The 23501-nt window shown below is 42.1% G+C and overlaps 2 protein-coding genes across 5 annotated transcripts in view; one reads left to right on the top strand and one right to left on the bottom strand.

The window, feature by feature from the left end:
* Positions 1 to 14891, bottom strand: part of myo1b (myosin IB) — a 58995-nt gene extending 44104 nt beyond the window's left edge. For all 3 annotated transcript variants that reach the window (XM_084544654.1, XM_084544655.1, XM_084544656.1), the window contains exons 1-3: positions 14762 to 14891; positions 6618 to 6764; positions 3906 to 4021 (exon numbers count right to left, since the gene is read on the bottom strand). In XM_084544654.1, coding sequence (XP_084400780.1) covers positions 3906 to 4021; positions 6618 to 6743 — 242 coding nt within the window. In that variant the 5' untranslated portion in view covers positions 6744 to 6764; positions 14762 to 14891. The remainder of the gene's footprint in view (positions 1 to 3905; positions 4022 to 6617; positions 6765 to 14761) is intronic.
* A 51-nt stretch (positions 14892 to 14942) lies between these two features.
* Positions 14943 to 22104, top strand: LOC311488142 (eIF5-mimic protein 2-A-like). 2 transcript variants are annotated; one of them, XM_084544658.1, is made up of 12 exons: positions 14943 to 15018; positions 16571 to 16644; positions 16923 to 17099; positions 17878 to 17972; positions 18061 to 18126; positions 18276 to 18411; positions 19331 to 19440; positions 19705 to 19875; positions 20213 to 20359; positions 20682 to 20820; positions 21080 to 21202; positions 21422 to 22104. In XM_084544658.1, the coding sequence occupies exons 1-12, from the start codon at positions 14948 to 14950 to the stop codon at positions 21451 to 21453; spliced, it is 1341 nt and encodes a 446-aa protein (XP_084400784.1). In that variant the 5' UTR covers positions 14943 to 14947; the 3' UTR covers positions 21454 to 22104. The 2 variants fall into 2 exon arrangements, with proteins under 2 accessions (XP_084400784.1, XP_084400783.1); XM_084544657.1 differs by lacking the exon at positions 14943 to 15018 and adding an exon at positions 15847 to 15948.
* Positions 22105 to 23501: the final 1397 nt, after the last annotated feature.

Here is a 23501-nt window from a genome sequence, read left to right as displayed (position 1 = left end):
TTTACGAGGGCTGGCATTTGGAGTGATGACTTATTTTTGTCTTTAATATGCTCAGTTAAACCTTTCCCCTAAAGGTCAGACAGGGCACTTAATTCACATTAATGATCATCTCTCTCACAGGCATGTTTATAAAATCAGTCCAGCCTTTTATCACAATCAGTTTAAAACAGAAATGATCATGATACTGATTTTCGAATTACTGCCTTCCTCTACGTTTGAACTCTACTTTGGGGACCGCTGATGCCATCAGGAGTGCTTTCCATGCAGCAAGCCGCAACTTGTTCTGAGCTGCTGATATTGTACTCCTTCAAGTGTCTAATGAGGATCAAAGACAGGAAGAGGACCCTTCCTAGGACCCCTGTTGTTACCTTAATTAAAACCGCCACTGATCCACTTTAGCATTGGCCAGTCGCTGTTATAATACACCCTCAGTCGGTTGAATCTCGGGAACTTGTGAAAAACAGGAACTTTTTTTGAGTTGGGAAACATTATGGAGAACTGGGAGTCATCTTTAATCTAAAAATATCCACTGGACGTTAGATTCCCCAGAGAACTTCTATGAACATTACATGATTACATGATAATGAATTAAAGTACAATACAATTATGCTCAAATGAAACGCATCACTTAGATCTGATCTGGAATCACATTCATAACAGTAAAGACCTTTGTCATTTCAGTAGACAAGATAGTCAGACACCGATTTTTATTATTTATTTTTTTTTTAATATAACAGCCATGGCAGATCATTCCTCAAATCTTATTAACTTCATGAAAAATCCATTTAAAATCCATTTGGTGTGACCATCTTAACAAGATTTGCTTTGTGTCTGTGAAACAATCGCTGTTCTGCTTTGAATACCAGTCAAGTCAAATGTATTCAAATAACACAACTCTAATGTGTTTGCACACCACAGCTATCCAGGTGCTTCTAGGCTTAAAATATAATTTATGAAACAAAAGCAGATGGAAAAATTATGGAAAATTTTCTTGAAATCAGCTTTTAAAATTCAGTTTAAACTGCAGATTAAAATGTAGACAGCATATTGTATATTAAAGTTCAAGGAATATCCTTATATCTGGAAAAATATGTTTTAATGAGTCTCATCAACGAGTTCTGTCTGCTGGCTTTTCCACTAACTGATGCTAAACATTGCTATCTGCAAACATTGTACCAAATATTTTTATGTTTTGGTGCAACTACAAGCAAATTTTACAAAGAAAAGAAAAAAAAAAAAATGAAGTAGTACTTCAGCGCTACAAGCACAGACTGCTGTTCAACTAAAATTAAATAATCAAAATGGTTATGATGTAGTAGTACCCAAAATGGAATGGAGTGAAGAATAACTGTGGTGATAATTTTGACCACACTAGAGGTTTAACATTACTTGAGGATGATCAATGCAAAGCCACAAAGCTTGGTCCAGATGGTTTGACCGGGGGATTAAGATCAATTTATGTAGCATGTTGAAACAATCTGCCTGTGACTGCCATTTTAGGTTTTCTACAAGAGCCAGTTCTATTAAACAGGGTTTGATCTTCTTTATTTAAAGGCGCATGGTGTACATTTAATTTTTCATGCATTGCTACAGATACAGAAATTGCTGGTTTTGACTAGGGAGGGATGTTGCAGAATTCTTTCTACGGCTCCTTCTTTTCTACAAGTTAGGAAATAAACTATCAGGTTGAATATTCTATTGCAGCCGGTTCAGCTTTGGAAGTGGTAGATGGATGACACTTCAGCTGGGCTGCACTCAGTAAGACCCCTGCCTATCAACCCAAATTCTATCTTATCTTTTCTGCATTAACTGACTCCTTCACCCTCTGGAGTCACAGACAGTCACAGACATTGCCCCAGTTTCCAGAGTTTCTGCCAGATCAGTTGACACAGCTCACGCTGCAGAGAGGTAAAGGATTCTCATGCAAATAATGCGAACTTATTTTCCTACTATGTGTACTTTGACTCTTTAACTGACCGATGCACATGACGACGAGAGTTATATATGCCATTTCTCTGTGGGGCAGCGTAATTGCATTTTGGCTCATGCAAATTTGTCATACTTTGCACGGCAGCCTTTTTAAGGTAGACACCCTCAGTTCATGTCAGTATGGAATGAAAATGATCTCGCAAGGAGTTTCACAAATGGCCAGCTATTTAACCTTTAACCTTCTGTTCTTACCTAAATGATCTTGTTTAAGTGCAGTTAAGAGCAGAGATCGTTTTTGAAAATGCTTGTGCATTGCCAAAAAAGCAATGCTTTCATTTTTAACGCCCCAATATATTCCATCCTTCTCACCATGTACATGTTTAATGATGAGGCTGCTGAATTCACTGGACCCAAAGTGGTGTTTTGGCACCTTTGGCACACAATGAGGGCTGACACAATGAGAAAAATCTGCAATGGGACACAATACTGTTCAATACAGTGATCATGAAACAAATACACAAGTGTGCTCCCATTTCTCTGGCACGTCTCTCCTTCCCCGGCTATTGTCCTGGCTAACCTCGCCACCTGGTTGTCACCCATTAATCCAAGGGTAGCTCACTGCTCCATGAGACAGGTCAACGCTCCCATGCTGAGTTTGGATGCACAGTGCCGATGAATAAAATTATTTGTCATCCAGTGCGCTTCAGGCGGTCTTTCACGATGTGTCTATTGTGTGTCACGTTGTGATGACAATGAAACATATTGGTTGCACTAGCTCAAGGGTACTCCAGTGAGAATTCAAGAAACAGCTAGACATTCTTCATCCCCTCTGTGTATAGAGAGGGGCAATGGACAGTGGGAAGAAAAAAAAAAAGCCTGCAACTGTGTCGGCTCTGTATGGCTGGCTGTAAAGTACAGCCAAGGAGCTTGCTTTTGTCTGCAGGGAGCATGTCTGTTCTGGGACAAGGGCACTCTCCCTCATCCAGTCTGTGCCTCTGAGGGCCTTTGCTGCAGCCTAGAGACACAGCAGGCTAATTGACGAGTGCTGGGCTTTGTTTTGTCTTGGCAGGCTCGCAGCAACGCTGACTTCATTTTGCCAGTGGACAGATGGCATGCCACGGCACTGAATGGCCAGCAGAAGCACCAGACACACTCTCCATACAAGAGTTAGTGTCCTTCTGATCTCAGCCCCCCCCCCCACCACATTAGTCACTGGGTCCGAACTGATAATCCTTACAGAGGTTTTCAATACACTGTATCTCCAACAGACAGATGACGGTTTCCTGCTTGCCACATTAAGACCAACAAAGCCTCGAAAAAACCTCTTGCTAAGTGCCGTCCTCTATGGTTGTTATAGCAACAAAACAAATTCACATGAAAGAAACCAAATATGAAATCTGTCAAACTGATAAAGCCAAATCACGTTTTCCACCTGTGTGGGCCAAGATCGATATGAACGCCAACAGCAGACAGCTGCGTAGTTTCAATCATGCCACAATCTGCTACATAGATGGTTATTTATTAGATTATTGTGAGGGCTATTGTGCCTCACATCAAACACAGAAATTCACAAAGGGCCCCTGTAGACGTTTGTGAAAAGCTGGCAATGACGCCTTTTGGCTACAGTTCAGAATAGGGCCATAGCAACACGTCAATGATGCCTAGGTGTGCCAAGTGTTCTTTTATTGATAGTTACAAAGGTGTGGTCAAAAGACACTCCTCAAAATAAGATTTCAAGTGTAACAGTTTAGGCGCCAGGAAAATAGTTGGGCTTCACGAGCACATCCACGGAGGAGGCCATGAAGTAACTTTTGGACTTAGGGAGATGACAAAATATACCCCACCCCTAACCCAGACTCTTGCAGACAGTAAGTTGCAGATAGTATTAATCAGTCTTTAAATGCTCGTCTTCTGCAGGGCATAAACTTTACATATACTCTAGCTGGTGTTTGAAGAAACCTCGGAGGTGGACTCACATGTGTGGACTAAGTTCATAGAAGTTCCTGTTGCGGTACTCCTCCACCTTTTCTGGCGTGTAGATGGGCAGGGACCTGTAAGGGTTCATGGAGATCACCACACTGCCAATGTATGTCTGGAGGGAGAAGGAGCAAAACCAAGCGGTTAGTATGAATGTACATTTTTTTATTTTTTTTTTTTTTTTTAAACAGACTAACAGGAGCACTCCTATCATTAGTCTATTTGGACGTGAACAGAGTTCAGGTGGCAGGAATCTTGCGATGTCAGCTTTTTCTCAGCGGGGTATTCCTAATGCAATGTTGAGGCATGCAATGCCTGAAGTGAAGACACGTAAAAACAAGGGAAAGTTTATGGAATCTGTGGGCTGGGCAGTAAACGCGTAGAAAGGGGGTCATGGTGCTGAAGGAAGGTTAAGTATGTGCGTGTGTGTGCAATACCTGTTGCCATACCAAGACTGACAGAACTGGACATTAATTAATGATGTTAACAAAGACACTTTACACTGCTTATAAAACTAATGCAACATGTAATGATAATCCAAGGTGTGCAACCAAGAGGTGAATATTTCATTTAAATCACAAATTTCTCAGTTTCACACAGTTATATAAAATAACCTTTATGTAACATTGAAACAGGTTGCGTTCAACAAATAACACTTGTCAGACACATCTCAAAATGAATGCCATCATCTTCGTCATCCTCCTACACACGAAAAACAGAGCCCAGATAGCGCTTTCAGGCATCAACCTGAAACATTTTCTTTGCTCTCCATGGTAATGGCTGTTGCATAAGCCACTCCGACAAGAGTGGAGCATGGCCTTCCCTGTGGCACCACCGCAGCCTCCCACAGCCTCTCGTTCAATAGCACACCAGAGGCAGCATGAGGCCTTTTTAAGTGCAGAGGATGGGTACAAAGGGAAAGAGTCTGTGCAATGTAAACAAAATATCACGTGCTAAAGAGGGGTTCTCTCACCCAAAAGCACACAAAAAACACTAAAAGTAACTTTTTCCAGCCTCTGTAGGTCTATAAAAAAAAAAAAAATCATGACTTACAAAGGCTTCATGATTATTTCATGGCTCCTCTGACAAATCATTATATTTGTGTTAGGCTCATTACTGAAGTTGTGCAACAGCTATGAAATTAGAATATGGAGGCTTTTCGCACTAAAACCCAAAACAAATTTACTGTCTATAAACAAAGAAATTATAGACTTTCTCTTTATTGACCTTTTCCTACAAGCTGGGATTTTTCCCTTTTTAAAAAAAAAAAAAAAAAAAAAACACAATTATGAGCTCCTGTGGTGTGATGGGACCCAGAGTCCCAGTGTTTATGTATTTCTATGGCTTTTTCCCATTCCTGCTGCTTGTCCTCCATCAGTTTCTCTCTTTTCACACAGATGTTCTCAGCAATCTTTTGATCTCTCAATGCAGAAAAATGCCAATATGACATTGTAGGCTAAAATTGCAAACGGGTCTAAATCCTGGGGAGGGTAAAGACGACATTACACCTGATAACAATTCACAATGCAGAGTTGGTTGGTTAAAATAGGAATATCCCTAACTTTCAGGACCTCTGGCATTCCCAATGATTCCTCTTACTTAGCCAAAAGCATTAAGCAAGGCGACAGGCGTGATTTTCAGTGTCTTTGATTTTCCACCAAGTTATTGGATACATGATGTGCTGTCCCTCTGGAGGACAAAGCCATGTTTCTTCTACTGGGAGCTGTCATATGATAGTTTGGTGTGGGGGATGGGGCCATTTGTAAGGAATGATGCCACATGAGGGGAAAATACGTTCACATGCAAGGATTGTGCACCACAGATTTATTGGATAAGTACAGGCTTCAGCACTTTTGCTGGTCATCACTCTTGAGGTTCAGCTTGTCCTACAAAAAAAGCGTACATTTAAAGTAAGAGTCGTTTACCTTTCCATGAATGTCTGTTTTACCTCGACTTCATACGCAGTCTGTGCTTAAAGATTTCGCACCAGTGCAAAAATGTTCGTTGGAGTATATGCAACATTTGGGTCAGCACCACATGGGGAATATGAAGCTCTGAGCTTATGGTTTAGGAGGGAAAGAAATTCAGGGCATTTGAAATGTGAAAACATCCTTCCTATTCCTCAGCAGGATGTGGGCTGCTTCTCAGCAAAATATCTAGCGCAGCACTTAGGCAATCATCGCTATATGAGGTGACATCATCCCTTGAGCCCCGAGAGCCAAGAGCAGCCAGAGCAGAACTGTAATCATCTGGGCTGACGTCTCAGGGCAGCCAACCTGCAGAGCAGAAGAATCATGGAGAGCTGCAGCGTAAAGCCCAGAACCAATTGCCTGATGCAGGGACGGTGGTTCAACAACCCCCTTCTTCTAGAGATAAGCAGCCAAACAGACTCCCAGTCCCTTCTTGCTCCTGAGCTCTGGATTTCATGCCTCATTTAAAGGCATCATCCACATTCCTCTGTGATTTATTGATTGGTTGGTTGCTGTGGTCTCCGTTTCTGTGCCACTTGTATAGTCAAGACTGGAATAAGTGAGGGAAAGGAGGAACAATGGAGTTATGAAAATTGTCTGTACATATCCTCAGAGAAGCCTTCGCTGGCAGTCTTTCAGAGCAGAGTTGAGCAGAAGAGTAGCAAAACACTTTATAGTTACACTGCTACTGAAAGGATCTTCCGTTATAGAGACATAGCAGATATAAAAGGGCAGACTTACATAGATCTCACTGTGGTCAAAGCGTTTCTTCAGGTTCTCAAGAAACGAGTCTTCGGTCAGGGGCTCGAGAAGGACCATGTCGCCCACCCCAATCATGTTGTCTAGAAGTGACGTCTTCACCTCCATCTTGGCTGCAGGTGTCCCCCCCTGCACAGAAACACAGAGGAAGAACGTTATAAGTTTTTCTTTTTGCCATTCAATACTGGACAGATTATTTCATAGCCAGGACACTGGATTGTTTGTGCATGTGCAAGCACATGCAAGAGACATGAAGGGGAATCACACATGGATTTAAAACCTGCACAACAACAAGTGGTTCTGTGTATATTTATATATGGAATATAATGCTTCATTTGTTAGCCTTTGAGTATACACAAAATGCATTTTGGTGCAATGCTGTTCAAGACTTACATTTCTTTTTAATGAACCCTTTGCTTTTGTCTTTATTGGAGACCTCACCGATAATGGACAACAAAGTCTAAAGAGGCATTCTCTGATTAGAAAACAAATAGTCCTAAACTTAGCCAAGGTAAATAAACTCAGGGACGGACATGTTTGCGCAGCAGCGATCTGCCTCTAGAGGCGGAGCAGGGTCGTTTGATTGGCTATCCAGTCCTGTTCCCCCGTGGTATGCGAGAATATCCCATAGGAAATTGCGTAACTAAGGAACTTTTCCCTTGACTTTTGGGTGTCTGCTCAGCTGGAATCTGCCCCTGCGCCAGGGATGAAAATTGAAGAAATCAACCCATCAAAAAAACTGACCCACAGCTTCTTCTTTTTAGTTTTTTCTACCCCACTTGACTGTTGCAGCAGTGTAATATTTAGTGCAGCATGACAAAGACAGTGCTAGGGATGGCAGTTTTCAGTCCAGTGCTGCTGCCCCATCTCCTTTGGAGCAGTAATCCCAATGCTATAGCGCTGGAGATAAAAGAGGGGCCGAGGATACATTCAGGGCTCGATGTGGGGGCTTTGCTGCACCAAAAACCTAATGTCTGCTGTTGTGACAGACAGTCCACACAAGGCAAATAGATGAGGCCATGCGGTCATCCATTGTGTTCACTGCTCTCCTAGTTCAGACGTCTCTTTCTGTGCCGCCAGAAGCAGACGCTGCTTTGCAACTAATTAAAATAAGGAAATGGTATATGTTTTATAATGCACCCTGGTGTCAGTCATGAGTGATGTGAATGGTAATTAGAAGCAGTCCCAAAATAAGTCAACATCTGACTCTTTGACTCATTCATGTTTGCTTCTAAACCACTAATATCTTATCGGAAAGAATCAGTGGACAGCCAGAACAGAAGACACACATTAGCAAAACCTCACTTTGATCTTAAGGACTACCCCTCTATGAGCTGTCAAACCAACTTTTAGCAGCATCATAGGAACAGCATGATGCTCTGTGGAAAAAAGAAAAGAAAAAAAAAGTGGATTCCCTGTGTAGACTTCTACTTCACTTTTTCCCCTGCTTCTGTTCCCCTGCAGGGCACAACATTATTGGCCCATAAAGCGGTTGCCCAGTTCTTAGTAGTAGGCAGGAGTCAATTTCCTAAAGACTCCCAGACTCTGCATGAAGACTGAGAAAAAGAAGAAGAGAAATCTTACCAAATAATTTATTTCAATATGCAATCGAGACATTTTAAAGGTCTCCAATGATGTCAACCCTCTGATCTCAGGGTGGTGTGCCAAGAAGGGGGAGAAATATTTGCTCACTTGTCAAATCGCAGTCCGCTGAGGTCGGTTGCTTTTGTTCCCACCAACCAAAATGCAGCCTGACGGCCTGATGGCGACGAGCCAAAACATTCCCAACGACGGCCCATGTCTACCAGCTGCTTCGGCTGTCTGCAGCGCACTTTTAAATCAAGCCATTTCCTTCCAACATAGTCGCAGATTCTCTGGAGGGATGAAAACGCGATCACCTGCTCTGTGATCTCACTCCATATGCTATCTTCATGTAGAGCTTTAAAAAGCTGCTGCTTTGCTATGGTGTTCCAGATTTTATGAGTTGGTCTCCACAGAACCGAGCACCCCCCATTTTTGTGTTGTTTACCTTTAAATCTTAGTCACTGTAATTGCTTTCCATTATTTAATCCAACATTCTAGCCAGCGCACGTAAGTAAACTCAAATTTACATTTGACACTCATGAATTCCAGTTTTATTAATGGCTATCCAGAACATCACATGTTTGTAACAGCCTGCCAACATCAATACTAGTCAAACCAATTATTCCAAACCCATTGGCCAGTTCCATTAACAGCGAGTACGCTGACATGCAAGACCGAAAGTGCTGAGTCTAATCGGTGGCACAACAAATAAGTGTTTAAAAGGACACCACCTACTACCAAAGCCTCTCGCTGACCTCCACGTGTAAATGTCGCCCGAGTGCCTGCGCCATTCTGACCCAAAACATACGGCATCCGCCCGCGTCCTGGACACCCTCATCCCCTCTGCTGATAACCCACTACCCCAGATTTAGCAGTGGCTTCCAGGCAGCCAGCAACACAATCCCATTAATAAGAGTTGCTGCCTGCTGTTAAATGTTGTACTGGGTCCAAACAGAGAGAATGAGACTGACAGCCTTGATTAAACTCAGGGGATTATCCTCACTGCTGTATGGGAAAAAGATGAGGAATAAATGGTTTATACTGGTAAATGATAAAAACATTATTTTCTTGTGTTTTCTTTTCCTCATAAGAATGACCAAAATGTACACTTTCGATAAGATCATTTGATCTAAACGACATTGTTTATAATTTTGGCGAATGAGATTTAAAGTGTCCCTCCTTATCAACCTCTCTGTTGCCCTTTACACTTTGCGTATTTAGATGATAAGCGTTTAATCACACGGTTTAACTGCTATTAAACTCCTGGATCAGTTATGTCACAGAAACTTTCGGTCTGGACGTCACCTTAACTGAGAGTAAACCCCAACTGGCACGGGGCCTCTGTGGCTGACGGCTGTGATTTACACACCATTTAAATTTGGCACATTAGATGCTGACCCCATGTTCCAAAACTACAAAAACACACATTAGATTCCTTTAGAAAAGCCTAACTTTCGGTTGTATATGAGAGAAAACATTTCTACACTTTATAACTCTTGCACAAATAACACACACACACAAGTTATTCCTTAACTAGTCCCTGATAATTACTTTTCTCAAGGACTTCCTGGTACAACTATCAGCTGTGATTCATCATAGGCTATAACTAGTATAAACTGCTGATTTGTCCTTGATGTCACGCCATATGCAACATGCTGGGAAGATCAAATAGAGCATGCCCCTGAATGTCAGGAGAAGGTCACTTCTGCGTTACCGTTCTGATCCTTCATATGGCATACAGCACAAGCCACCGAATTAAATTTTTTAAATCGGAATCCGATCCATAATTCCCACAGATTAAAGTGCTGTATTTAGAGGGGCTGAGTTGCTCAAAGGAAAAATAAAAACGTGAGTGACAGACTTCATCATCGAAAGTACGACGGTGATGGGTGGGCTGGGATTTCAATGCATGTCACAGCAATATTATTAGACATGCTCTGACCTAGATTTCCCTGCCAGATCAAGCTAAAACATCAAAAGGCGCCATTAAAAGTACATGTATTATTTACAGGACCTAGGCCGTGGCCACGTGTTTTCTTTTCCCCTGTCCTTTAGCAAGGACAGAAGTCAGAGCCGAAGGTCAACAGCCGCGCAGGCGCTCGCATGCATGCAAAACAAATAAGCAGGGAAAACACAAATAGTGGAGCCTGTGAGGCAGCTGTTGCGTGTTAGGGCGCATTTACCTGATTAAAAATAATGCGGCTAATAGCAGCTAGCCACTTTGAAATGGCTGATATTTTCATCCAGATCAACAAAGCAAGCTTTTATTTAAATGTCGTCTGCGGGAAAGCAATTGCGTGAAGGACACCAAGACACAAAGAGGGGAGTGTTGTCGTCATACTACCTTGGGAGTGCTTGTTTGAGAATACAGTGGCATCGGTGTGCAAACAAATGATAATAAAAATCTATTACACAGCATAATGCTGCGCTCGAATTTTTACCCCCGGATCAGTCTGGCCTTGTCACGGGGCAGAAGACTCACAACATCACAGGCTGTTGGCAATGATGGAGATTAAAGCCCTCCCCTAATGGAGCAGCAGCGGGGCATGGGGCTGTGCCAAAGAGCAGGGCAGGCCTGCACAGGGAGGAGGACAGAGGAGCAGAGGAGCAGAGAGCAGGCAGCTGCACGGAAAGTGACCTGAAATAGAGGGTCCTCCGCACAGCTTCAGGTGCAGAGGCTGGCACAAATGCTGGTCTTCACTTCCACTTGTGAGCGCACGAAAAGACTGAACAAATTCAAAGCATTTTTTTTTTTTCTTTCAACATTTTGCCCTCGTCTTCTATTAAAAGTGCGAATAACTGCTAAACACAATCTCACCATGTTAGCTCAGGGTGAGTTTTAAGGCCACACAACCATCCAGACCTGCAACGCAAACAAATAACGCTCTTTATTCAAAATGCTGCTCAGACATTAAGACTAGTGGGTATTAACCTCTACTTTGCAATCAATATGACAATGAACATAAAACCTGGAGGAGTCAACTTCTTACTATGAACAATAAGGTTTTACATAATCATAATTTAATCTGTTCTAAAGTTTGACTTTTTTGTCCATGTTTCTCACAGATTTGAACCTGGACAAGCAACTGTGCTAGTGCTGGTCAGTCCCAAATCCCCACAAAGCTTCTCTCTATTTTCTGTGTATTGTGTTGCTTATGCTCTGCGAGAAACACACTGAAATAATTCAAGCCGATATTGCTTCCCAGCTAGAACCATTAAAAAGGTCAAGACTCTAGGAACACCTGTAGTATATTAGACCGTAGCGTTTTTGGGATCAGGATGACCCCGGTGAAGACCACGAGCTGCAAAATGTTGGTGTTGCTGGAGCCTTGACCTGTTCCATCCACCCCCCCACCCCCGCCCCATGGACCTTGGCAGGAGTTGAATTCGCACCAGAAACACAATTTCTTCTAAAGCTTGGACCATTAGCAGGCTCGGAGGCTCAGCTAATGGTTGGTAAATGACAGCAAGTTAAAAAAGCTCATTTAAGAAATCTATTTGTAGCCCCTGCCTCCCGTCTCAAGACAGTCTGCAAAGCGCTGTTATTTCACAGAGAGGTTAACACTCCAACAGAGGAGGTTTAATTAAAGTGAATGGTGCAAGACGGCTGATAAACTACAACAGCTTCTTTCATTTCATACTCCCTGCTCCCTCAAAGGACGCAGCAGCATTCACTGTCCTCACAAGCAAATCCCTAATGGTGAGCATTCCATTTGAATACTGCCTGGATTGATTCCTTAATGTGGCAGGCCATTGTTAATCAAATACAATCAAAACTCATCCCCCTAGTCTTGATGAAGGAGACTGACTGACTTTTTTGTGTTGAACTCTTTTTGGCATTTCAACTTTACTTTGCATGAATATGCAAAAAAAAAAAAAAACATAGTAGAGCTGCATTACAGCAAGAACCAACAGTGATTCATTCACAATGATTTGACCAGGTGAAAGTTTTGAGTCTTTACCACTGATTCCAACTTGTACTGCCAAAAAAATGTCGGTTAATTTAACACCAAGGTGCTTTACAAGGATCAGAGAGGTGAAAGATCTAAACACTGGCAGGTCCACGCTTGAATCCTGACAGAGGGATATATTAAGGCTCTTCCTAAGAGCTTTCTGTTTTATACATTTAATGTCATCAGCTCTTATGTCTCGATTGGGTTCATGTATTGCTTGACCAGTTGTAATGCCTCAAAAGTTATTAAACCCGTTACTGGGAATGAAATAAATGCACAGAGGAGAACAGGGGAGTAGTCATGCACTGTATTACATTCAGCGTCGTCTGCTCAACAGGCAGTCAAACACTTTGGTCTGGCACGGTCTCATATAAGTAGATGGAGAAAGCAGCTGTGGCGAACTTGACAAAGCAGTGAGAGGAATCAAAATGTACAGCACTATTAGGCCCCTGGCTCCTTAGGGAGACGAAGGAAGGGAAGTTTAAGCAGTCAAATTGAATGGGTGGAAAATGTTCTGAGTCAAACGGCACAGGAAAAAGTTATTTGTAAGGGCATTACATTTGGAAACAATGTGCGTGTTTCAAGTCTAACGTGAAGCGACATGGGGGAAAAGATTACAGTGAGATCTGGATCACTGCAGCATTGATGAAGTGCTGAATTGGAAATACATAGTTCAGAGAAAAATCTCCTGTAAGAGAGGCTGCTGAACGCTTTGTATGCTCGGGTCCGTTGAGCTGCACACGTGTGCCCTCGTCCATCTCTGATGATGCAGGGCCAACACAGGACACACGCCTCACTACGCTAAGCCACAGAAAAGCGCAAACACCATCCATCACCATGGCACTGGCTGAAGGACTTTGTTCCTCTATACAGCCTGCATTACGCCACAACACCTCACCCCATGGTGTTCACGAAGAGGCGTTTGGCACGTTCTAAAATCCTTAAAGCAAGCTGCCCGACAAGCGCACACTGAGCACAGCTAGAGTACCAGAGCGGCCAACAGTCCCACACGCTGCCCTCTTCCAACTGAGCTGAAAGCTTGTTACTTTTTCCAGGAGTCTCTCTGCATCTCAGAAGGCTTACCACACACTACCTTTCACCGTCATCTTACATCACTGTTTGTTTGATCAAGCGCGGGTAATAAAGTTCCCATCTGGTTCCCCAACTCGCAATCTGGCCAAGGGAGGCGGGACATATTTGTGGAAAACCGCAAAAGGGAAAAGATATAATCTTTTTTTTTTTAATTATTTTTATTTTAAACAGCGTCTTATCCGATTCTCTTGGGACGTCAAGTTCACCAGTGGAACTGGGAGTTGACAAAGTGTAGGATTCAAAGTAGACCCAAGACAACCTTGCGTTAAAAGGCAACAAACTGACAGTTGTGACCGCACACTTGGCAAGGCAGGAAAATTTTCAGAGTGGACTTATTGATTTATGCAAAAACAACCCAAACAAAAAAAAAATATTCTGCTTTCAGTTAGCAAATGCATATATTAACAGGCATTTACAAACCAGTTTTGTAGCTTTCCATATAAAATTTACATAGACTCACTTGCCAGTTCATTAGTCTGTCATATTTGAATGCATTCGCCTTCACCAGTGTACCTAATGAACTGGCAAGTGAGTGTATTTTTTTTCTTATGGTATGATGGGGCTCTCTTCAACTCCTAAAGCTGCTATACTTTTTGTAAAAGCACCCCCCTCCTTCTGTGAGTTCCTGGCTGAATCCCACAGGAGACCCCAGCAGAAAGTAAGCAGGTCAACTTTAGGATGCTTCTCAGAGAGATGAATAGTTTTATTCATGAAGTCCACGTTGAGCAGTAAATTTATTCCATTAAGATATCTTAAAACTGGGGGGCGTAGGCAGGGTAAACCCACCTTAAATCGGTTTATCCCGCATTTAAACTGACGCGGATCTTTTTTACCCTGTATGCCGTAAATCCTGGTTTATCTGTAGATCATAGCGCAGATCATGAAAGAATACGGCGTGCTTTTAATGACAGAAGGATGTGGGTTGTTTTACTTTGAAAGAGTTCACCGTTTCACATATCCCCGCTCGAGTTGAGTAATCCACACAGGCAGAGCCACATCCACGCTGCTCTGCTCTTGGAAAAGTTCACTTTGGTGACAGGAGCGTGTGAAAAGACACAATGAGAGTTGACAGATTCGCCCCTGTCCTCTGCGTCCCGGTCCGCAGCGGTTTGACTCTCTTGAATCACAAAGGATTGCCCGCAGATGTAGGCAATTAGCGACTGTGGCTTTCATGCAGGATGAGCCACTGGTTTGGATTAGGAAATGGCCAAAACAGCGAAAACTTGAAAACAGTTAAAAGTTGTATCCCCTAAACAATTTGATCACAAAGAGAGAAAAGAGAAGATGCACGCACGGAAAAAAAGCCCCAACCCCCCTTCTGTACGAAGTGAGGAGGAATGAATGAATTGGGAAGCAGGCGATGTAAAGACAATGAAAAGTTAACTTTTTAAGAGTTGCCGCGAATGCACCAGTCTAACAAACGTAAAGCAAACTGAAGGAAAAGACTTGGAGTTATTTGTTTCTGACCCTAACCAAGCAAGTGGATGTTTAACTTACCTCTATGTCTGCAAGAGTTGCCCCCTCTAGTCCTAAAATCCACTCTGCGGACACACACAAAAAAAGTATGATCCAGAAGTGTGGAGCGGCTCCTGAAGCCCTTCCCCGCTTGTCTTTACTTCAACTCGTGTGTGCCGTGCTGGATGGGGCTGAACGAGGCTCTCATCCGGATCTCAGCACTTCTGAATGGAGCTCTGGATGGACTTGAGAGCGCAGGGTCTGCCGGGCGTAGGGAGTGGCTGGAGCGGCGTCTCTGGGCTAGTCCAGAGTCTCCTAATCACCTCCAGAGCTGGGAGGAGGTGGGGTGTGATGCCTTCACAGTAATCGGATAGAACGCGACTTCGCTTCACAAAGCTTTCCAAATTGTAACATACATCAAAAGGGTGGTAAACTACGCCCAGTTCGTATAGTATCTAAACATTTGAGCAAGGCAAATGTTTCGTTTGCTTTCTTTGTGGAAAACAGTTTACTGGATGTGGGTAGGATGAAACCAACTAAGAGTGTAAGCTGTGTTAAACTAACGTTTAAAATTGAATATTCACGATCAAATGATAAATATTAGCATCAACTGAGTCCGCTTTTGTTAAAAAGGGAAAAAAATAATTTTTTTTTGATCTTACAAGTTTGAAGAAGTTCCTCACTTCAGATCTAACATTTACGAGGCGAACGGTAACGCAGCATTAAAGTTTTCCTTCATCCCAGAGACAGATGCCAGATACACAATCCACCCGACAGCACAACACCCCCCTCCTGTGTCTTAATTCTAGATAGCAACGACTTGTTGACTATTTAAATGGATCTGACTCTGGACCAGATACAGACAGAAATCTTGATGACTACAAAACTTATGTTATTGTAAGTTTTTGGAGGTGAAACATCTATAGAGTTACAGATTGAAGCAATGTGGGGTTATTTTACATTGCCTGTTGTATTAGTCCATTTTGCATACCAGGCAGAGAGGAAATGTAATAATATAGCATGAAATATCAGTTTAATCTCAGTATGTTGTTGTTCTCTATCCACTCGAACAGCCCTCTCCGCACTGAAGCAGCGACCTAAATTGATCATCCTAGTGCGCATGCGTTCTCTCAGTCCAAAATTCCCTCTTCCTTAGAACTGATTGTACTGGAGTCCAGTCGGACTAGTTTTTCTTTCACGGATTGTTTTTGTTCATAAAGAGGATTTCGGTGAGTTCCTGCTTGTATTAGTTTCGTTTAATAGCGCACAGGTGACGCATGTACGTTAAATATGGAACTGCGTCATGAAAATAAGTCAAGCTAAAACAGGCAGTAGTTTGCTAGCTAGCACTACCGGTGGTCTAAACTCAGATATCCTCGAGTACTCACTGTTAGCATTTTATAACACTATTTCGTTTATGCCATGTTGTCATATTTCACATACTCAATATTTTGGAATATATGCAGCGTAAATTAACGGCACGGCCTTTAAAACGTACACGACAACTGTGAATACAAGTAGAAAATCACGCAGCGTTCAATACGCAGCTTGTGTCCAGCTATACCTAATGAAAGGTGGTGTCGGGTGGTTTACTGTAATGGCTACATTAATGTACATGTTGGTAATTTAAACAGTTAGTCGAGACAGTTGAAGTTTACAATCGCAGTTATACGCTAGCCAAACAAGCAATGGATGTGGCTAATGCCTGGCTTGTTTAACGTGTCACTGCGTGTAATTAGCGTTGAATGAACAATGGTAATGGCAATATAAAGAAATAAGCGCACTAATCTAGGGGTGATGCATTTTCACTGCCATTTCCTAACCCTGATCTTATTTCCATTTGTCTTCCAGAGTGTCTTTTATGAGTAATCAAAGGCAGCAGAAGCCTACGCTAACAGGCCAGCGGTTCAAAACTCGTAAAAGAGGTGAGAAACTTCAAGGCGGCTCTCAAATAGCTCTGCAGCCTTCACTAGACATAAATCATATTTGCTCTGGTGACATGAAGAAAATCATGCATGTTTGTTTTCTGTCTAATAGTCAATGCACATTAATAGCATTTTGAAGAGTAGGACACCCATTACTGTAACATTAAAGGTCTTATAGTCTATAAATGTTTGTAAACGTACAAACTGTGTTTGGATGTAACCTAACAAATCATAAGTGGCAGGGATAAAGTCAAGTTATTATCTTTTTTTTCCAACAGATGAAAAGGAGAGGTTTGACCCCTCCCAGTTTCAGGAAATCATCGTACAAGGTTTGAACCAAAGTGGCACTGATTTGGAAGCTGTCGCGAAGTTCCTTGATGCCTCTGGTGCCAAGCTTGACTACCGGCGCTATGCTGAGGTCCTATTCGACATCCTGGTGGCTGGTGGAATGCTGGGTGTGTGGCGGGACTCTTTCATATTGGTTTTACCTTTACAGAAAGGCATCATGATGATGCCAGTAAAGTCAGTCTTTTCAGCTGATGAGTCAGACTAATACTAGGATAATGGAAGACTCGTATCTGTCTGCACTTGAATATTGACCCTGATGCAATAGTCACTACAATTAAAACAGTTGTCCATTAGTTTTATCCATTTTATTCTGTAGTGGTTCATGGGGAGGCTGGGATTGGGCAAAAGGCAGGGTACACCTTGAATAGTTCGCCATTCAAGCAGGGCTAACACGGAGAGATAGAGGACTTTTCATGCTCGCATTCACTCCTTCAGCAAATTTAGAATGACCAATTAACCTCACATGTATCTGGACAAAACCCATTATCACGCCACCCGTACCATTTGAAACATCCACACCTCCATCCATTATCTATAACCGTTACTATGGTAGATGGTTGCTGGGGGCTGGAGCCTATCGCAGCTGGCACTGGGTGAAAAGTGGGGTACACCTCAGTGGCTAACACAAAGAGACAAATAATCAGTCACACTCACATGATCACCAGGGCCAGTTTAAAATCACCAGTTTACTTAACATGCACCTGGAGAATATCCATGCATCATATTACCCCCTATAATTGAAATATGTTTCATAAAAAATAATAATGGAACTTTCAGCAGTTCATTTTAATTGAGGACATAAATTGTGGAAACCAATGTTATTGTCACTGGTATGTCCGTGGTAGCATACAAATCACAAATTAAATAAAATGTGTTTATTTTCAGCCCCAGGAGGGACTTTGTCAGATGACGTGATCTGCACAGAGTTCTGTCTCTTCAAAGCACAAGAGGACATGGAGACCATGCAGGCATATGCACAGGTGAACAGTTTAAACCTTGCCTAATTCAATTAAATATGTCATTTTTCAGTAAGTACAAAAATTGGAAAACATTTTATCTTTCCCATAGGTCTTTAACAAGCTAATCAGGCGTTACAAATACTTGGAGAAGGGATTTGAGGAGGAGATCAAAAAGGTTGGTTTTCTGATATAGGCAGAAACACGCACTGCCGGTAGTGGTCAAGTCTCTGAAATCCTGAGCATTTTATGTCAACACAAAATTTCAAATGTATGTCTGACTCCATTCAACCTACAGACTGTGTTCATATGTTTACTGTTTGGCAGCTGCTGCTCTTTCTCAAGGGCTTCACAGAGTCTGAGCGCAACAAGCTGGCCATGCTAACGGGAATTCTGCTGGCCAACATCAATGTGTCTGCGTCCATTCTCAGCAGCCTCTTCAATGAGAATCTGGTCAAAGAAGGTATGCAGTTTTGTGTCTACTGCGTGCATTGCTATGTTCATTGATACTTTACATTTGCTAACATTTATCAAACATTTAATTAATATACTGTATATGCTGATTATCCCTTCCTATGCTATCTTAATGCTATTAGTCAGAGAGTAGCAGAAGGACAAGCAATGATGCAAACCAGTGCTGAAAACATGTTTAAAGCGTCTCTCTAAACTCACCTCCTCTGATTTTGCATGGCAGTGTTAGCACATTATGATAGTAGCTAAGTAGCTAGTTATTGTCTTCATCTTGTTTTTTCAGTACCCAGTGTTAAAGGTGAATTACCACCACCAACTTTGACAAAGTGGGAATGAAAAGGAATGCAAATTGTAAAGCACTAGATTATTCACACAATATTAGCATATGTGTACTATAAAGATGACTTGAACATTTGGTGTTTTGTTTTTTAAAATATCGCTGTCATATACTGATATGACAACATCCCTAGTACTAATATAGCTACAGTAACCGAACATACTGCCTATCACTGCAACACACCTCAGCAATACAAAAAATTACAATACAATTAATTGTCTCGTTTGACAGTTTACATTATGAATTGATAACAAGATGCAGACAGTCACTCAGATGTATTTTGATTTTAACAGATAAAAATGGCAAGACTCAACAGCTGGTTTATATCCACAGTTAATTCAACAGAGCATTTACATTTCCAGTTATTGGAATTGCGTTGACTGAAATCCCGCTGTCTTTTGTTTAGATATAGATGCATATTTCACATTTATCTCTGGTCCAAACTCAACATTTTGTGGCACGGTTCCAGTTAAAAGCTGTGGAGAGTGTGTTTACCAGTGTATTACACAGGTCTAACTTTATCCAGGCAGGTCTGTTGGTAACAGCTGACGCACATTTTTATGCATTTGTTCAGGTGTTTCGGCATGCTTCGCTGTAAAACTCTTCAAATCCTGGCTTTCTGAAAAGGATATCAACTCAGTGGCTGCCAGTCTTCGAAAGGTTGGCATGGACAACCGGCTTATGGTGAGAAGAACATCTTGAGTATAAAATCTTTACTAGGCTTTGGTAAATTAGTGTTTCCCAATGGAGTTAGGCTCAACGGTCTGTCTTGGCACTCTAATTAAGACTGATGAAAATAAAATTATTAATCTGTGTGAATTTAACAGTTCTAAACTCTTGTGGCATTCAATACGCATGCAGTTTATGAACAATGGTCTCTTAATTTCTGATGAAGCCTTGTCTGGCTGAATAGGGTCTGCCTCAATATTTGATTGTGTAATTTTTCAGGAACTGTTTCCCGCCAACAAGCGCAGTTGTGAGCACTTCTCGAAGTACTTCACAGATGCTGGGCTCAAGGAGCTTTCGGACTTTGCCAAAAACCAGCAGTCCATAGGTGCTCGCAAGGAGCTGCAAAAAGAGCTTCAGGATCAGATGTCACGTGGAGACCCCCTCAAAGATGTAAGTCCTGTTAGTTTTTCAGCTGCTTTTACACTAACATGAGTCCCTTTTTGTAGCACACCAGAGTGTAGCACACAATATTGCTTTCTTCTTAACCTCTACCCCTTTTGTCTTGAGATGAAGTGGAGAAACGGATGCAGTGACTCAATGACAAGTTCCTGAAATCCTCTCAACCTGAACATATTATCGGCTGTTTCAGGCCTCTGTATCCTGCCAGAGTTTTCATACCTCAAGACTCCTGCAGGATTTGATAAGCAATACGCTTCAGCACATGCTGGCTATGGTTTGTCTGCTTTGTTAATAATGCGTGTTCCATCTGTTAAATCGGGTCTTGCAGATCATCGCCTACATCCGAGAGGATATCACAAAGAACAACATCTTGGAGCAGACCATGATTGGACTAATTTGGTCCAGCATAATGAGCTCCGTGGAGTGGAACAAGAAGGAAGAGCTAGTCACTGAACAAGCCATCAAACACTTAAAGGTGACATTTCTGTTACTGTACGTGGCTCTGCTGTTTATTTTTTTTGTGGCAGGTTTTACAACACACTAGGGAATGAAACATCTAGAGAAACCTGTGGATATCACTCTCAAATTGTGCCTCAGAGATGTTTTAGAATCCATCCTGCTGTAGGCTTTGAACTTGGCAGAGAAGATAATTGATTTACTAAACCAAAGCCATTCCTTTAGCAAAGTAGAAGTAATATTGGAAATCAGAAAGATATCTTGGACCTTTCCCCCATTTTCTGTGTGAAAGTTTTTGCAGAACTTGTGCAACTCTAACTCTGATTCGTTTACATTCTCAGCAATACAGCCCGCTGTTGAAGGCTTTTACCTCCCAGGGCCTCTCTGAACTTACTCTCCTGCTGAAGATCCAGGAGTACTGTTATGACAACATCCACTTCATGAAAACCTTCCAGAAAATTGTTGTACTGCTCTATAAATGTGAGTAATGATGCCCATAAGGCCCCTGTTTCCATCCTCACATTCTCAGAAGTTTACTTTATGGTGGGAGCTATGTAGGCATGTGTGAATGATACCAGATGGCCAGAGATTATAGCCAAAAGTTTATCTTGATTGATGTTATCAACCTGCCTGGTGACATTTGTTTTTCAAGCACCTGTGGACGCATCTGTGCTGCTGGCGTCAAGTTGAATGGATGTCTCTCTTTTTCTTTTTGCCCCTATGCTTTGTAATTTTCAAGCTGATGTCTTGAGCGAGGAGGCAATTCTGAAGTGGTACAATGAAGCCCACTTAGCCAAAGGAAAGAGCGTTTTCCTTGAACAGATGAAGACGTTTGTCGAATGGCTCAAGAACGCGGAGGAAGGTAAGCACCCCACTCCATCCTCTTTCCCGTCTTTGTCGATCTGTTCGCCCACAGCTGTAGGTTCCCAAAATCAAAGCATGAGTTTGTGCTTTACCTCACCTCACTGAATAATATATGAAACTCATTCACCTCCACGTTTGAGCCAAAATAACAATAGTAGTAGTGCTTAGTGTGCATAGACATTTGAGCACCAGGTGACTGATGTTTGCTTTTTTCCAGAATCTGAGTCTGAGGAAGAGGAGGCAGACTGAGGACCTCTACCTAACAACCATTGTAATCTGTATTTTTAAATCAACATCAGATGCAGTACAAGGATTTGTTACAAAAGTCTGTCTATACTCTTTTTCTATTCTCTACCTCCTCATATCTAGTCCAACTGTAATGTAAGGGCTTTAATATATTTTCAACATGCTTACTGTCTAAATCAATACTTGTACTCCTCTTTATACTCATTCAGGAGCTAGTGACAGTGCCACATTTAGCTATATAGATTCAAACCTCTTTCATGTAACAAAGAGGAGCATTTCTGGGAGGACAGTTCCCTTTAAAACGAACCAGGCTGAAGGCATATTTCACAGCTATTGTATTTAGTCATGGAACTCTGATTTGCTGGAGGTCCATCTGTGTAGCCATGATATGCTGGTCCTCCTGAAGACAAACAGTTTTTCTAACCATATTTGCCAGTGATGTGACAACTTGGAATTCATTGCCAGTCTTTAGATTCTCTCTCCGTCATGATGATGGAGCTGTGCCATTTCAAACAGCAATGGTTATGGCGGCAATGCCGCCTCATACAGTGAACTTCCGAGTTTTCCATACGTCTTATGTAACGGAACCTGTGGTAGCTTTGTAGGGTTTTCCCCCTTTACCACTTTAAAATAAATGGCAAGTAATGGTTTTCATTATGGTTGTGTTTATTTATGTATCAACTGACTCTTGTGGTGTGAACATGCAAAGTACAAATGCTGTGAGAGGAAAAGTTGAAAAGTTCCATGTGTAAAACATCCAGGAAATTCATCTGTTGTTCCAGATCAACCGGTGTTCCCTCACAATGTTCCACTGGTTGATCTCCTCTCGCCTCGACTAATCGCGTAATCAAGAGAGGCAGTCTGGCCGGCGTGACCTAAGCTGCAAAAAACGATCTGAGTCAGTTCACTTATATCCCACTTTAAATGGTAATTACGGTTCAGTCAAGCATGCAAAAATGGGTGTGATGGCAATTCAAGATGTTATGAAAATGGAGGTCCAAACACGTCATCTCACAGGTCTAAAAATATCATTTAATGCTAAAAAAACGAAACCAATAAAGTGCTTATGTAGCCCACGTTACTGGCATTTGATGTCAAAATGTTAACATTTGATCATTTTTTTTTTTTTTTTATTACATCTATAGATCAGGCCTTCAGACAAGCATTGAACCAAAACCATCATGTCAGGCAACGGAGAGGATCATTCATGCATGTTTGAGTATCTTTGTGAATCTGTCAGATTATAATGACTCCTTCAGCATCAGCAATGAGAGTTACTGGCGGTTACCCAGGCCTTGAATGCACTTGAGTGGTTATGGTAAGAATATATTAGTCAAGAGAAAGCTGAATGACAAAGACCTGGTAACATCTGAGGTCAAATTTCCGAAATGTCTTTTTACAGCAGTCTTGAGACGCTGAGTGACTGGTAATATATACTAGTTAAAGTGACAAAGGAATATACTGTACACCACAGCAGAGCACAAAAGCATTATCATGTCATAATCAGTTTCATTCAGTACCAACAGATGGCAGTAAGTCCTTAAGAGAAGCCTCCTCCACCTCCTGTTAAAGGTTCCCAGAGTTCTAGAGTCAAGCTCAAATAGAAAATGCCATTTTGAAGAAACCAGACTAGAAAGTATTAGACACAGGCAGAACTACAAAGTATCCGACATGAGTATTTTCTCTGCCTGTCTGTCCCAGGAGGATTTGTTTGCCTTTTGGTTTTATTTAGTCGCTCTAAAGAACATGAAACAATTTGGGAGAGTGACGTGCCGGCAGGGGGAAACATGACTGCTTTTGAGATTTGTGTGAGGGCGAGTGCGCGGTAGCGTGTGTGCAGCGCTGAATGGCAATGATGCCCCTCAACTCCACCTCTTACTGTGCAAAGCACCGGCAGTGGCATCTTGGTGGAAGTGTTATCTGCTTGTTACCGGTGCCGCTTGTCTTCACGCCACACGTGGAGAGCTCCTCCCTGCATGTCACTTTGTACAGGCGCAGAGCATAGCTGCACACTGTAAAATGCTGTGGCATAATGAGCTGCGCACACCTTG

Source organism: Chelon labrosus (assembly GCF_963514085.1).
Source record: "Chelon labrosus genome assembly, chromosome: 5".
Classification (NCBI taxonomy): domain Eukaryota; kingdom Metazoa; phylum Chordata; class Actinopteri; order Mugiliformes; family Mugilidae; genus Chelon; species Chelon labrosus.
This window is presented reverse-complemented; position numbering and strand designations above follow the sequence as displayed.